The sequence below is a fragment of the Protopterus annectens genome, chromosome 10.part0, assembly GCF_019279795.1.
Source record: "Protopterus annectens isolate FY-2018-M chromosome 10.part0, PAN1.0, whole genome shotgun sequence".
NCBI lineage: Eukaryota > Metazoa > Chordata > Ceratodontiformes > Protopteridae > Protopterus > Protopterus annectens.
The window spans coordinates 1,652,027,743-1,652,042,439 of NC_056744.1; the positions used below are offsets into that span (position 1 = coordinate 1,652,027,743).

The following is a 14,697-nucleotide window of genomic DNA, read 5'->3' on the forward strand; positions in this document are numbered from 1 at the left end:
GTGAAACTTTGTACAAATGAAAACCACTGTCAACAAGTCAAGCAAGAAAATATTAAAAGATCCACTTTGAAAATAAAAATAGCATTCCGCACAAAATATTCTAAGTAAATAGGGTACAGAAAAAATAACTTTAAAATTAATTATGCAGTCAAAACTCAAAGTTTAGAAGCCTTATATTTCAGTTCACTAGTACACTAGTGACATCCAAACGTAACTGCCAACATACTTCTTTGTGCCAACTTACTTCTTTGTGCAATAGTAAGTTGGTCTTTTTATTTCTTTCTGAAATTCTTTCTGCTTTTGCTGTTTGGTTTATTTTGGGATTTTGAGGAGCAGCCACCATGTCAGCTATGGATTCCGAAGACTTGTTTATGAACATTTCTCCAGGAATGGATTTCACATCTTGGATGGGTAATATGACTTTGTTGATCCAACAGCTTAGTTAAGTTGTTTCACAGTCAAGGACGGACAAATTGATGTGTTCTACACAATTACCTGCTGCTTAGAGAATTCCAGTGATGGATCAATAGGTAAACTAACAATTTATTTCCCTTTTGGGTAACAGTGCATTTGGACTTGGACTAACTGATTTTTCTGAAACTGCAAATGTTTTAAAATGGATAGATTCTTTTAATTTCTCTGATTTTGGTCCCATTAGAAGACCGGGTGGACAGTATTTGTCATTAGACCAGCAGATTAAGCTTTTGGACAGTACTTTATTTAAATTCAAATAATTACAAATAGACAATTATTTTCTATGTGAAAGTGTACATAGACAAAATGTACCAAAGGGGGCTTCGGATATGAAAGTTCCCACAGGGGACAGAAGAAAATTCCGCATTTCTCATGGAACTTTTAGATTTATTTGACCGTATCGGTCTTGAACTCACTCGCCTATTAAAGAATATGAACAAAAAAGGGTCTATATTAATAAAACTAAAGTTTTAAATAATGAACGCTCACATGAGCGAAAGTACAAGAGCTCGAACTCCTTATTGTTGGGGCCGCCCCCGCTAACTATATATTCCAACTCCAAGATCGCACTACAGTGAGGAAAGGGCAAATATTCTAATCATCACTGTACTGCGATCCCAAAAAACCCTTTCAGTGTCCTGCATTTTCGCTCATGTGAGTTTTCGTTATTTAAAACTTTCCTTTTTTAAATATAGACCCTCAAAAAAATTACAGTTTTAAAAAGAGGAAGTTTTGAAATTAGTCTCCTCTATTTTTGTGGGATTTAGATTTTGGGCAGTACAAGCATTCCTTCAGTAATATGTTTAAACAAGTTACTACAAGCATGTTGCCAGTCAAGTGAAGAAAGGACAAGAAACTAGAGAGACATAATCTTGAATACAACACCAAATGTGCATATCCGAAACCCAAGTCTCTCAAAAAAGCATATTCATCCACTGAAGAGGTGGTGACTGAAACTACTGAATTTCATTATGAGAGTGTCCATGAAAACAGAGAGGCCCCTTTAGAACAACAACCCCTGAGACAATCTGCCAGAATAGCCAACAAATACTGAACACACATCAGTTCCAGAGGGGGGAGAACAGAACACACACTGGTCCAAGAGAAACACAAATTCCACCAGATTCAACAACTGGCGAATTGTGATGTGATCTCTGCATCCTCTGGTACAGTGCCTGTTACAAATTTCTAGAATTTTAACATCTACAATTATACGGACATTTCAGTGCAACCTGAACATCATGGTTTATTTTGAAAATACTTCACTTTTATTCCTGCTGGTCATGCAAGTGCAGAACAGACTTTAATTGACTTGAAATTATTTACAAGAAAAGTGTATTTAACAGTTCTAATGGGGACAATATGAAAAATGAAAATTTGACGGACAGCTTGAAGCAGAAAAGCACATACAACCCCCCCCCCCCCTTCATCCAGTTATTAATGCATTTGAAAAGGTTTGGGAGATCGAGATTAGAAAATTTTTGGCAACAAAAAGACAACATGTTTTACAACGTTGCACGCATTGAAAAACAGCTACTTGAAAACCTCACTAACAACAACATCCAGTGTATGAAACCAGCTAAACAGGGATGTCTGGTTATTATGGATTTAATTGACTATACCAGTAGAATGAATGACTAGTTTATTGCTGGATATCAGTGTATACCAACCAGTTTCTCTGAATGAGATTCATACTGCGTATGGTTCAATTGACTTGGTTGGAAGAACTATTATTGTTTGAGGACATCTCTGTGGACTTGTACAACTTTCTTAAGGTGTCCTTTCCGATTATTCCCAAAATATTTGGTATCCCAAAAATACATTTGAATGTCTTGGATCCACCAATAGCAGCAAGTAGGTCAGTCACAGAGCCTTTTGCAAAATTTCTGGATACCAAATGGAAATGTCTCTTTAAAGACTTCCCACATGTCTTGAGGGACTCGTGGGATTTTGTCAATAAACTAAGAAACTTAACACAGTGGAGAACATTACCTATTGGTCATCTTGGATGTCAAAAATGTATTCGCAGTGATTTCGCACAAATTTGGTTTATCATGGGTCAGTGAAATTATTTTTTGATTCTATGGATTTTATGGAAACGGTCCTGACCAACAATTTCCTGTTTTTTTGATGGAGAATATTTTAAACAGAGCTCTGGGGTGGCAATGGGTGCGGCTTGTGCCCCAACCTTTGCTAACGTGGTTTTATTAAAATGGAAAAAAGACATTGTATTTAAATTGGACTATTTTCAGCACTGTAAGAGCTATTGCCGCTTTTTGGGGTGACATCTTTTTTATTTGGTCAGGTACCCCACACCAACTAGAGGTGTTCATAACAGAACTGGAGAAATCAACAGATTTTCTTAGATTTTCATCCCAGGGGGGAACAGCATAAGATACACGTTTTGGATGTTGAACTTGTGAAGAATAGTGATGGCACGTTAGATACATCTATATATCTGAAACCCACACACTGTAATTCATTTCTGCATTTCAGGAGTTGCCATCCTTTTCACCAAAAGAAAAGTGTTCTAAAAAGTCAAGTTGCATGAATTTCTAGGGTAACATCAAACAATGATGAGTGCTCCAGACAGTTTGAGTTATTAAAACACATGTTTGTAGATCAGGGATACCCTGTAGAGTTGGTTGAGAAGATCAAAGAAACCTGGGCCAAGAGAACTAAGAAGTACACTCCAATTATACATCATGATTTATGCACCGATGGAACCAACAGAGGTGAACAAAGGAATAAGTAATTAGAATCTCATCATTCATTACTCATTGGATGCAGCAGACATCAGGAATATTATATTAAAAAACTGGCCACTAGTACCGAATGAAAGTGACTTCAAAGGTCACTTCAATGGTATGCCCTTTTGTACCTATAAGAACCATCCAAACTTCAAGACCGTTCTAGAGAGACCAGATAAAAAATCATGTACTTTAAGTTTTGAGACATTGAAATGCGGCCAGTGCAAACAATGTACTTGTATAGAAATTAACTACAGTGGTATACTGTGGGACACTGTCAGAAGATGGCTTACTGCGGCAGATATTTTTGCTATACATCTAAAGTTGCTTACCTTGTGGTGTCAGTCATGCACAGCCTTTTACACAGGCAGGACCAACAATTCACTTAATAAACATATTTATCAGCATTTGTATAGCATTAAAAAAAAAGAGACAGTGTCCTAGCAAGGCATGCAATAAACTGTGAACATTTTTCTGTATTAGATTTTCCATTCTTGAAAGGATTACAGATGAAAACAGCAAAGACAATTGGCAGAATTTATTATTGTACAAAGAATTATGTTGGCAGTTACGTTTGGATGCTGCTAGTATGCCAGGTTTAAATGACCAAGCATACATTACTAGTGAACTAAAATATAAGATATCTAAACTTTGAGTTTTGACTGCATATTTTAAATTTTTTTTTTTTGCACCCTATTTACTTAGAGTATTCATTGGTGGAATACTATTTTTACTTTCAAAGTGGGTCTTTTAATATTTTTTTGCTTGAGTTGTTGACAGTGGTTTTCATTTTTATAAAGTTTCACTATTTTTAAACAGCACAAGCTACTTTTAAATTGCGCAGGTCACTTTAAGAATTCTGGCAGTCTTTTTTGATGCATCGTTACATACTTCCTGTTTGTTACATACTTCCTGTTTGATATAAAAAGGGACTGTTGTTCTGATGATGTTGCAGCCTTTTTAGGTCTTTTTATTTATTTCTAAAGGTCTACAATAAGTTAGACAAAAGTGGTAATATTTTAAATGGTTTTGCAATAAAATCTACAGTTGGAATTGTTTGGCTGTCTTGATCATTTTGGTTTTTGGATTTACTTGGTTTACGATCTGCAGTGGCTGCATTTGCTTTTTATTATGTGTTCGAGACATGGATACCATAAAAGTTACTCGGGAGGAAAATCTTGTCATCCATGTCAAAAACACATAGTTCAAGGTTATGATCTGACACCCATTCATATTTCTTTGTAGTGCAAGCAGCTTTATTTGCTCCATGTACTACTGGTTATTTATTTATTTATTTATTTTTTTATAACCAATTGTTTTGCTGGCTTTTCCTTTTTGAATAAAAACTATGCCTATCATTTGCTGTGCCTCTGTGTCAAGCAGTGTGAGTAATCCTATCCCTGGGGGGTATCTCCACCCATTGGTCAAATTTCCTCTTCTTCACTTGAACAAGGCCAGCAGCCTCCATGCCCGAGGTTTTGTCCACATTTTAAGAGAAGCTGGTGATGGTTTAAGTCTCCCGCCTTGTGGTTCTGATCTTCTAGATTTGAGGTGGTGAAGCATATTCATCAAATCTGGGTTTGACATGGCCTTATATATCAGGCACAGGTCACCTCTGAGCAAGCTTTATGAGACTGAATAGAGGGAGGGGTTCTTTCCAGTGGGCTTGGCGGCATATTTTTAGGGACTCCCCTTTATTTGGGAACTTTTTTTGGGGGGAATCTGCAGCAGGTGTCTGGTCTGGTACATTATACGTTACGGCAGGCATTGTATAATCTCATAGGGGTCTAAAGTGATGAGAGTACAGGGGATGACCTCCTTGATGAGATAGTGATCCCCTTCATGATCGAATTGGGTGATGGAGAAGGTTTTTCTACTCTACTTTGCTTAGGTGTGTCAGGCTAAGGCTAACCTGGGTCCCACCTGATTTGATGATCTTGATGACTTCAGTGAATGCAGTGGATTGCCACCTATATGGCAGCTAGGTTCCCAAGCCTTTTCAAGTAAGGGTTGTATGATGCATTGGCCATGGCTCTGGCACAGGTGGCGGCAGCTTCAGTTATATCCATTTCTGGCCCTTCTGGAGGATATCTGTAATCAGATGATGTGTTTTCCGACTATGGGCACTTTGAAAGCCATAAAGAACTTGGAGAGCACTGTCAGAAAGTGCAGTCCGTTATTTCCATTATGATCCTCTCCATGGCTTTGCAGATAAGGCTTGTCAGCTAAATGGGCGTTGTTTCAGGGTCTGAGCTGAGGTGAGGCTAAGATTAAACAGCTGTCTAACTGTGGGTTTTGTTCCTCATTGAGTTCATGAAAGCACACAGCCGGACACCATCCGGGGTCCCATGGATGTGTGTGTTTTTGCCCTTAGTGAGGGCAGTTCTGGGCGCTGGAGGGAGATGTTTGGGGCTACAATCTGGAATAGATAGTTTTCACTTACCTTTCATGTCAGCAGTCCAGATTTTCTCAGTATTTCCAGATTATTGCTTAATATTTTTCATCTGTTTGTCATAAAATATGTGATTTTTGGACAAGGATTGATTTGAATTACAGAGTTCATTTTTTCAAAAAATGCAGGCGAATACATCCTGGTGTTTTAGCAACTTTCTAAGTTTATTAGAGAAAGTTAGGGACACCTTATTGGTACAGAGAGCTGGCAGAAACAAATCTTTTGTTCTGCTGCTGTCATTTGCTGGTCAGTACTGGGAGATTTTACTGCTTAGCACTAGACCCAACCATAAATACCTAAGCAGGGGGTGCTTAACAATTAAAATCACATCTCATGGCACTCTGGAGCTTAACTGGTTTGGCTTTTTCCGAATATCTAAGAATAAACACATTGCTGCATGCACTACATAATAATAATAAGGCATCGGAAATGTCAGAGCAGCATGTTTAAAGTTGCAGCACCATATAATAATAAAGAACATATTAAGGCAGCAGCGATTAGACATGTTCAGAGATTTGGCACTGTGTAATAATAAAACATGAGGAATTATTAGACCAGCAGCTAATGGAGATGTTGCACTGTATAATAATAAAGAAAAGGGAAATGTCAGGCAAACAGCTAGCAAACGCATTCGTAGTCGCAGTACTTAAAAGGATTCTGTTTTGGCAACTACGGACTGTGAGAAGAGACTACACAAAGGATATGTAAAAAAATGAGAAGCTGTGAGCTCTTGATTATTGATAGTACGATACAAGCAGTGAAAATGTTTTAGTCCCTTTCGTTTTACATACAAGTCAGGCATATTTTTATTAACCAAAGGGGAAGTTGTGGATGATGATCAGTAAAGGGTTGAAGAAATTTATTTGGGAGTGGAAGAGAGCAAGAGTTGGGTGGTATAAGTTGATCCTCCCCATAGAACAAGGTGGTTTAGGATTACCTGATTTGAATGGATACTTTATAGTTGCACTTTTAAGGCTCAGATATATAACACAAGGAGCAAGTTGTAAATCAAAGTGGAAAGGGACACTCATGAAAGGGGTGAGGGTATGTGAAATAAGGAGAGAATAGGATTTTGGATGCAGATCCTTAAGAAGGATAACATCAATACAGACTCTAATATTCATAATGTAACAGAAATATTCTAGGAGCACACAGATCATAACTGTTTTTTTGTGTGTGTACATGTGTGCATATGTATGTGTGTGTGTGTGGGTGTTCGCGCACATAGCATCTTGATACTCCTCATGTTTCCCACATTTGTCACTTCACACCTTTGTGTCCATTTCTAGTGTAGTGATTTTGCACAAGGCTGTCTGTGTCTAGAGTATATACTGACATACTGGCACATACTCGCATTATACATAAAGTCAGTCTCCCCAAAAAATGTTTTCAGTTTTTTTTTATAGCTGATACTGACTACCCCTTGAAGCCTAGCTTATGAACTCTGAGAATAACTCTGAAATCACTGCTGATATGAATTCCAGCACCTCGTATGCACAAACATGAACCATCATAAGGCGCGGTGTTGGTATGCACAACTCAGCATATTCGGCAATGATAAACATTACCTGGCTAAGTGTCACACTCAAATGATATGGTGCCACTAATGCCTGTCCCACTCCTGGGTGGGGAAGACACCTAGCCCCTGCCATTTCTACATGCCCACCACTACTTCTATCTGTAATACGTAACCTAGAAAATAACAATAGCCACCATACAGTGTGCTCCAAAGGCTCGCTTGTGACCATCAGGACAGGGTTTTATGCAGCCATTTGTTTGGTGTGCAGCCTTGTCTTCAGTGTTGATGATAATGTATTGCACTCCAAATGTACCTTTGGAATGAAATCCACATTGTACCTACCTGAAGGTGCACCTAGTATTGCAACAACTGAGTATGGGGTACATTGCCGTGTGCTGCTAACCTGCTCTGTCATACATCTAAACAGGAAGAAAGGAACCTCAACACCTGTGCCCCTGCTGTAAAAGAATCCTGTTTCTTTCCTCTACCCAGAGATCCCAAGACTTATCCATGTCTGGCAGTTTGGTTGACATTGAAAGTCCATTTTCTGTATTTGTCTCTCTTTTTCAGTTTGCTGTGCTTTTTGCTTGGAATTGCAACACGTCAGTCAAGTCACAGTGAATTTATTTTTGTTTGAGCCCAGCAGCCATTTCTATATTAGATGGAACAAACTACCTCATGTGATTCCATAATTGCTGGAATACAGCCTGTTTACCCATCACCTGAATGTCATGTCCCTTGTCTGTCTTCACTTGCGCATTGTTTGCAGAGTCACTGACTGGGTAGGAGACTGGGACCTACAAAAGAGTTTGTTATAAAAATTAAAGAGGTTCTGTGCACCTGGAGAAGAGACACGGAGAATATGAGCAGAGAAACAACTTGTAAAAAAGGCAAGGCAAAGAGATTATTTGCATTTATGAGGACATGAGAATATGAGCTCAGAGAGGAGATTATAAAAAATGAATTAAAATAGAGAATTATGATTAGGTTGTAGATCTTACTCCATTTATGTGTTTGAGACGTGGATGCTAAGAAATGAACCTCAAGGAAGAGGAAAGTAGATGCTGAGAGGTGAATTTTTGCATCCGTATTATGAATATATAGTAAGCATTATGATCAGAGAGGCCCAATCGTAATTCTTTATGGTGCATGGAGCATTATTGCCTCCAAGTTGTACGACTTGAGCTCGAGTCTCCCTTAGTTTTTCTTTAACAGCAGTTAGTGGTCCTTGCAAAAGTTTGTTAGCCACTGTTCTGATATCTGAAAGCTGCTTAACTCTCGATTTGTTTTATCAAATTTAGAGTGTAATTGTAACACTCCATGCAATGCAGTATTCTTACAGACAGTGATTGGAAAGGGAGAATACAGGCCTAGAAGTAATTTATGTCCGTTAATAAGGATACATGCAGCTCAATACCAGGGAGGGAAAATATGAGAATACAGATAATTTGTTATAAATTAATTTAAAGAGATTACATATATCTAGATCCTGTGAAGTGAACATTATGAACATAAAGATGGTTTGTTTTAAAGTCAGTTGAAGATATTATGCACAGCTAGTGACTAGGACAAGAGTATGAAAACACAAAGGATTTGGTATAAAGACTGTTAAAGCGGTTACTTACAGCTAGTCACTGAGGAGGGAGAATATGACCAGAGAGAGGATTTGTTATAAAGCCAGATAAAGAGGTTACTTACAGCTAGTCACTGAGGAGGGAGAATATGATCAGTGAGAGGATTTGTTATAAAGCCAGATAAAGAGGTTACTTACAGCTAGTCACTGAGGAGGGAGAATATGATCAGAGAGAGGATTTGTTATAAAGCCAGATAAAGAGGTTACTTACAGCTAGTCACTGAGGAGGGAGAATATGATTAGTGAGAGGATTTGTTATAAAGCCAGATAAAGAGGTTACTTACAGCTAGTCACTGAGGAGGGAGAATATGATCAGTGAGAGGATTTGTTATAAAGCCAGATAAAGAGGTTACTTACAGCTAGTCACTGAGGAGGGAGAATATGATCAGTGAGAGGATTTGTTATAAAGCCAGATAAAGAGGTTACTTACAGCTAGTCACTGAGGAGGGTGAATATGATCAGAGAGAGGATTTGTTATAAAGCCAGATAAAGCGGTTACTTACAGCTAGTCACTGAGGAGAGAGAATATGATCAGTGAGAGGATTTGTTATAAAGCCAGATAAAGAGGTTACTTACAGCTAGTCACTGAGGAGGTAGAATGTGATGAGAGAGAGGATTTGTTATAAAGCCAGACAGAGGTTACTTAGAGCTGATGGCTGGGGAGAACTGTGTGGTAGAAAATAACTTAGTCATAAGGAGGGAAAAAGAAAAAAAAAACATCAGAGACCAACACTGAAGCACATCTCAGATTGGCTAAAATGACTGGTAAGGGAACTTGGGTGTCAGTCGAGAGGACAGCAGACAGAGAAGGGTGAAAACTAAGATGGAAGGTGAAAAGGAGGCACATGATAATACTATAGTGTTGTGAGATCGTACTTAAACTTCTTATTTACATATTTCAGGCACAGGTAATAACACCTTTCTAGCCTGTCAATATACCAGAACAGTCATCCTCAAAATAGGTGTCCAAGGCGGTCTTAAAAATATCTAAACTAGTGCTTGCTTTAATATAATTTGGTAGTCTATTCCATGAATCAGCTCCTCCCTCAGAGAACTGATCAGCATATCTGTGTAAGACATTATTGAGGAATGACAGATTGTCTGATGTTTCGCTACTTCTCTTTGATAACTCTAAGCACTGACGGAGGCAGCTGTTTCTAAACGCTGAACATACTTGAATAAGGTCCCCTCTTAAATATCTGTATGAGACACTGTACAAATTCAGATATTTTAATCTTTCATAATAACTTAAACTTTCACATCTGTGGATCCCCTTTGGTATATTTCTGCTGTACTCTTTTTAATTTTCTTATGCCTGATTTGTTGCTGTAATTATTCCATGCTCAGATTTTAAATTAAATTTGCAGAAACTGAGGATTTCATCATTTCTGATTTCTTAAACGTTATAATTTTTTATACAACCTATAGTTTTATAACTATCATTAACAAATGTTCAGAAAACCTAAAGGTGGAGATATCCATATACCCAGGTTCTTAAATGAATCCACAGTTTCAGTGTGTGCTGTATTACATATTCACTGTCCAAACTATATCTCCAAAATCTCATATGCTTAGTTTTTGATGTATTTATCAGCATATTTTCCTTTGACCAAATGGCCATAGTCAATTTTTTTGCACACAGGCACATTTTGTAAGAATGCTAGTTAGTTTTCCCAAGTTCATGTCATCAGTTTACAGACTGTATAACAACTCAAAAAGATTGTGTGGAAAGATACAGCCTTAAGCATGTGCGGGTCTAGGACAGAGCCCTATAGGACACTCTGACTGTAACACAGATTTTTGTCTGTCCAGTAGCTGTATGATTGCCTTGTCCTATTTTTAAGCCACAAACCTACCAAGCTTATCAAGATTACATTAATAACTAGTTTTTGTAATGTATTGATCAGGCTTTTGGGCTAAAGAAAAGTGTACATCTGTTACATTACAGTTTTTCATTTATAGCTGCTGTAGTTGCACTGTTGTTATCGAACATCATGTTACAGGTACTTATAGCTCTCATTGTTATTATGGAACATCATGTTACAGGTATTTATAGCTCTCATTGTTATAATGGAACATCATGTTACAGGTACTTATAGCTCTCATTGTTATTGTCAAACGTCATGTTACAGGTACTTATAGCTGTCATTGTTATTATGGAACATCATGTTACAGGTGCTTATAGCTTTCATTCTTATAATGGAACATCATGTTACAGGTACTTATAGCTCTTATTGTTACTATGGAACATCATGTTGCATGTACTTGTAGCTCTCGTTATTATGGAACATCATGTTACAGTTGCTTATAGCTGTCACTTATTATAGAACATCATGTTACAGGTACTTATAGCTCTCATTGTTATGGTTGAACATCATGTTACAGGTACTTATAGCTCTCATTCTTATTATGGAACATCCTGTTAAGGTACTTATAGCTCTCATTGTTATGGTTGAACATCATGTTACAGGTACTTATAGCTCTCATTGTTATTATAGAACATCAGGTTACAGGTACTTGTAGCTCTCGTTATTATGGAACATCATGTTACAGGTGCTTATAGCTCTCATTGTTATTATAGAACATCATGTTACAGGTACGTATAGCTCTCATTGTTATTGTTGAACATTATGTTACAGGTACTTATAGCTCTCATTGTTATTATAGAACATCATGTTACAGGTACTTATAGCTCTCGTTGTTATGGAACATCCTGTTACAGGTACTTACAGCTCTCATTGTTATTGTCGAACATCATGTTACAGGTACTTATAGCTCTCATTGTTATTATGGAACATCATGTTACAGGTACTTATAGCTCTCATTGTTATTGTCGAACATCATGTTACAGGTACTTATAGCTCTCATTGTTATTGTCGAACATCATGTTACAGGTACTTATAGCTCTCATTGTTGTTATGGAACATCATGTTACAGGTACTTATAGCTCTCATTGTTATTGTCGAACATCATGTTACAGGTACTTATAGCTCTCATTGTTATTATGGAACATCATGTTACAGGTACTTATAGCTCTCATTGTTGTTATGGAACATCATGTTACACGTACTTATAGCTCTCGTTGTTATTATGGAATAGCCTGTTACAGGTACTTATAGCTGTCATTGTTATTGTTGAACATCATGTTACAGGTACTTATAGCTCTAATTGTTATTATGGAACATCGTATTACAGGTACTTATAGCTTTCATTGTTGTTGTCGAACGTCATGTTACAGGTACTTATAGCTCTCATTGTTACTATTGAATATCATGTTACAGGTACTTATAGCTCTCAGGTCATTACCACTTATTTCTTCTCCATATACCAGTTTGCCAAGTACTTCTTAAACATAATCTAATTTATTTTCAGTATTTGAAGTTAATTTGTGACAGTAAAATCATGTTATCTCCCCGTGTGGTGAGCCAAACTGTTTTACAGACATCTTTGCAAATCCCCTATGATCTGATGTGTTTGAAGCAAATTTTAGACTCTGGGTAACGTTTACTGATTTTTTTTTTTGTCTCTACTTCTATGACATTTTGTATTTCTAAAAAATTGTTGTTTCTTATGTTTAATGCTGTTGTATAAACTTTCTTAAATTATTTCCAGATCTTTTGTAGCTATTTTTAATTTGTCTCCTCAGTTTGTTTGCTTCAGTTTCATTTTACGTGTTAGCCTTGTTTTCATTTCTTATATTTTTTCTCTCTCGTTTTAATTCTATACTTTATTCTTATTGAACTAGATCCTCCTCTCTGTGAGTGCATAGGTCCTGATGCTATTTTTTTACTTTTTTTTTTTTTTTTTTTGCATTCTAACAATTTTTTTCAAAATTTGTCTCAGTCCATCTCCACTGAACGCATCACTCCAGTTAGTTTTACATAGTGATTGTTCATAAACTTTGTTATTAATCTTCCTTGCACTGGTTTAGATTTCAAGTTTAGCAGAATCATCTAGCAGTAGGTTAACCTTTTAAAACATCATAATACTGCATATCAAAGGTATTGAAATATGGCACTCATCTTTGTAGGAACACAATATCCAGTATGTTCTGTTACCTGTTAGGTTTGCTTACAGTCTGCAACAATCGTTCCTGAAAATATGTGGTAAATAATTTCCTTCTTAATGTTGTGGAATTAATATTATTCCAGTCACTTTCTAGAAAGTTTAGGCCCCCAGCTGTTATAATTTTTCTTTTCTGTGTTTCATGCAAGAAATGTATGAATTCTAACAGGTCATCAACATTTGACTTTTGTAGTCTGTATATGCCAGTGATTGTAATCTGTTTCAGGGTTGTATTTATTTTCATAGTTGCGCAGTCTATGGTACTGATGTTTTATGTAGGATGTCTAATCAGAATATGTACATGACAACTACAGCTATTCAAAGTGAACAAATTCTGATAAATGAGGCATCAAAATTGTATATACTTACTATTCTAGTGAAATCAACAGCAGAACAACACACGATTACAGAAAGAAAACAATTTTAAATGTTCAAACTACATACACGTTGTGATTAAATATCCAACACTGAAACACTAATAAATATTGTGTTTTTAGGTACCAGAAACACAGAATGCAGTGCGAGTTACAGTCAGCAGCCGTCACACGGGGGACCTCACTTACTTTACCCAGATAACGTCCAGCAGTGTGCTCAGCCTGTGAAAGGCAATAAGAAGACTGATCTCGCTCCTGTACCACCACTTCAGTCAGTACACAACAGCAAGACACCCGAATGTGGAGATGGAACACCTACGTTACCTCAGCCTGTCAAGAGCCTAGAGCAGTATGTACAGCCTGTGAAGGGCTGTAAGAAATCTCATCTCACTCATATGCCACAGACTTTCGCAGGATGCAACTACAGTAAGAGCCCTGAATGTGATGCTGGTTGGGGAGAGCACAATGAGAAGAACCTATATAAATGTACAGAATGCAGTAAGGGCTTCGCAAGACTGAAGAGTCTTCAACAGCATTGTGCCATTCACACAGGTGTGAAGTCATATAAATGTGCCGAATGCAGTAAGAGCTTCAAACATCTCAACAGTCTTCAGTACCATTATGCTATTCACACAGGTGTGAAGCCGTATCAGTGTGCTGAATGCAGTAAATGCTTTATAAATAAGTCAAATCTAAAATCCCATCAGAACTGTCACACGGGAGAGAAACCATACAAATGTGCTGAATGTAGTAAGAGTTTCACACGCCTCAATGATCTGCGAAGGCATGGAAGAAGCCATACAGGAGAGCGCCCATATAAATGTCTTGAATGCAGTAAATGTTTCTCTCATCTCTCTCACCTTAAGGTGCATCAAACCATCCATGCAGGAGAGCGCCCATATAAATGTCTTGAATGCAGTAAATGCTTCTCTCATCTCTCTCACCTTCAGGTGCATCAAACCATCCATAGAGGAGAGATACATGTGCAAAAGCAACCTTTAAAGCAGGAAAACTGCAGCACCAAGAAAACATCAGTTTAGGGCAAGAATGTGATATAAAAGAACTTGAGCAATATTTGGGAATTGATGAAGGATCAACAATAACTCATGAACAAATGCAAATAAAACTTAGTAAGGAGTACTTCAGGAGACTTAAATGAATCCTGAAAACAGCTTTGACATCTAGGAACAAAATCCAAGCTGTAAACCAATTTGTTCTTCCTGTCCTAACGTACAGTTTTGGAGTGATTGTATGGCCCCAAAATGTGCTGGATAGATTAGGCAGGAAAACAAGAAGGATGCTTCATGCTCACCAAATGAGTTATAAAAATCAATGTATACCAAGATTATATATTCCCCGTTCTGAAGAAAGGATGGGCCTCCTTGAAATTGATTACATGTCTAGATCTGCAGTTGTGGGACTCCACACAT

General features: G+C 37.4%; 1 protein-coding gene across 1 annotated transcript in view; it reads left to right on the plus strand.

Moving 5' to 3' along the window:
* Positions 1-14,315, plus strand: part of LOC122813860 (zinc finger protein 550-like) — a 145,907-nt gene extending 131,592 nt beyond the window's left edge. The window contains exon 6 of the mRNA XM_044086399.1: positions 13,391-14,315. Coding sequence (XP_043942334.1) covers positions 13,391-14,307 — 917 coding nt within the window. The 3' untranslated portion in view covers positions 14,308-14,315. The remainder of the gene's footprint in view (positions 1-13,390) is intronic.
* Positions 14,316-14,697: the final 382 nt, after the last annotated feature.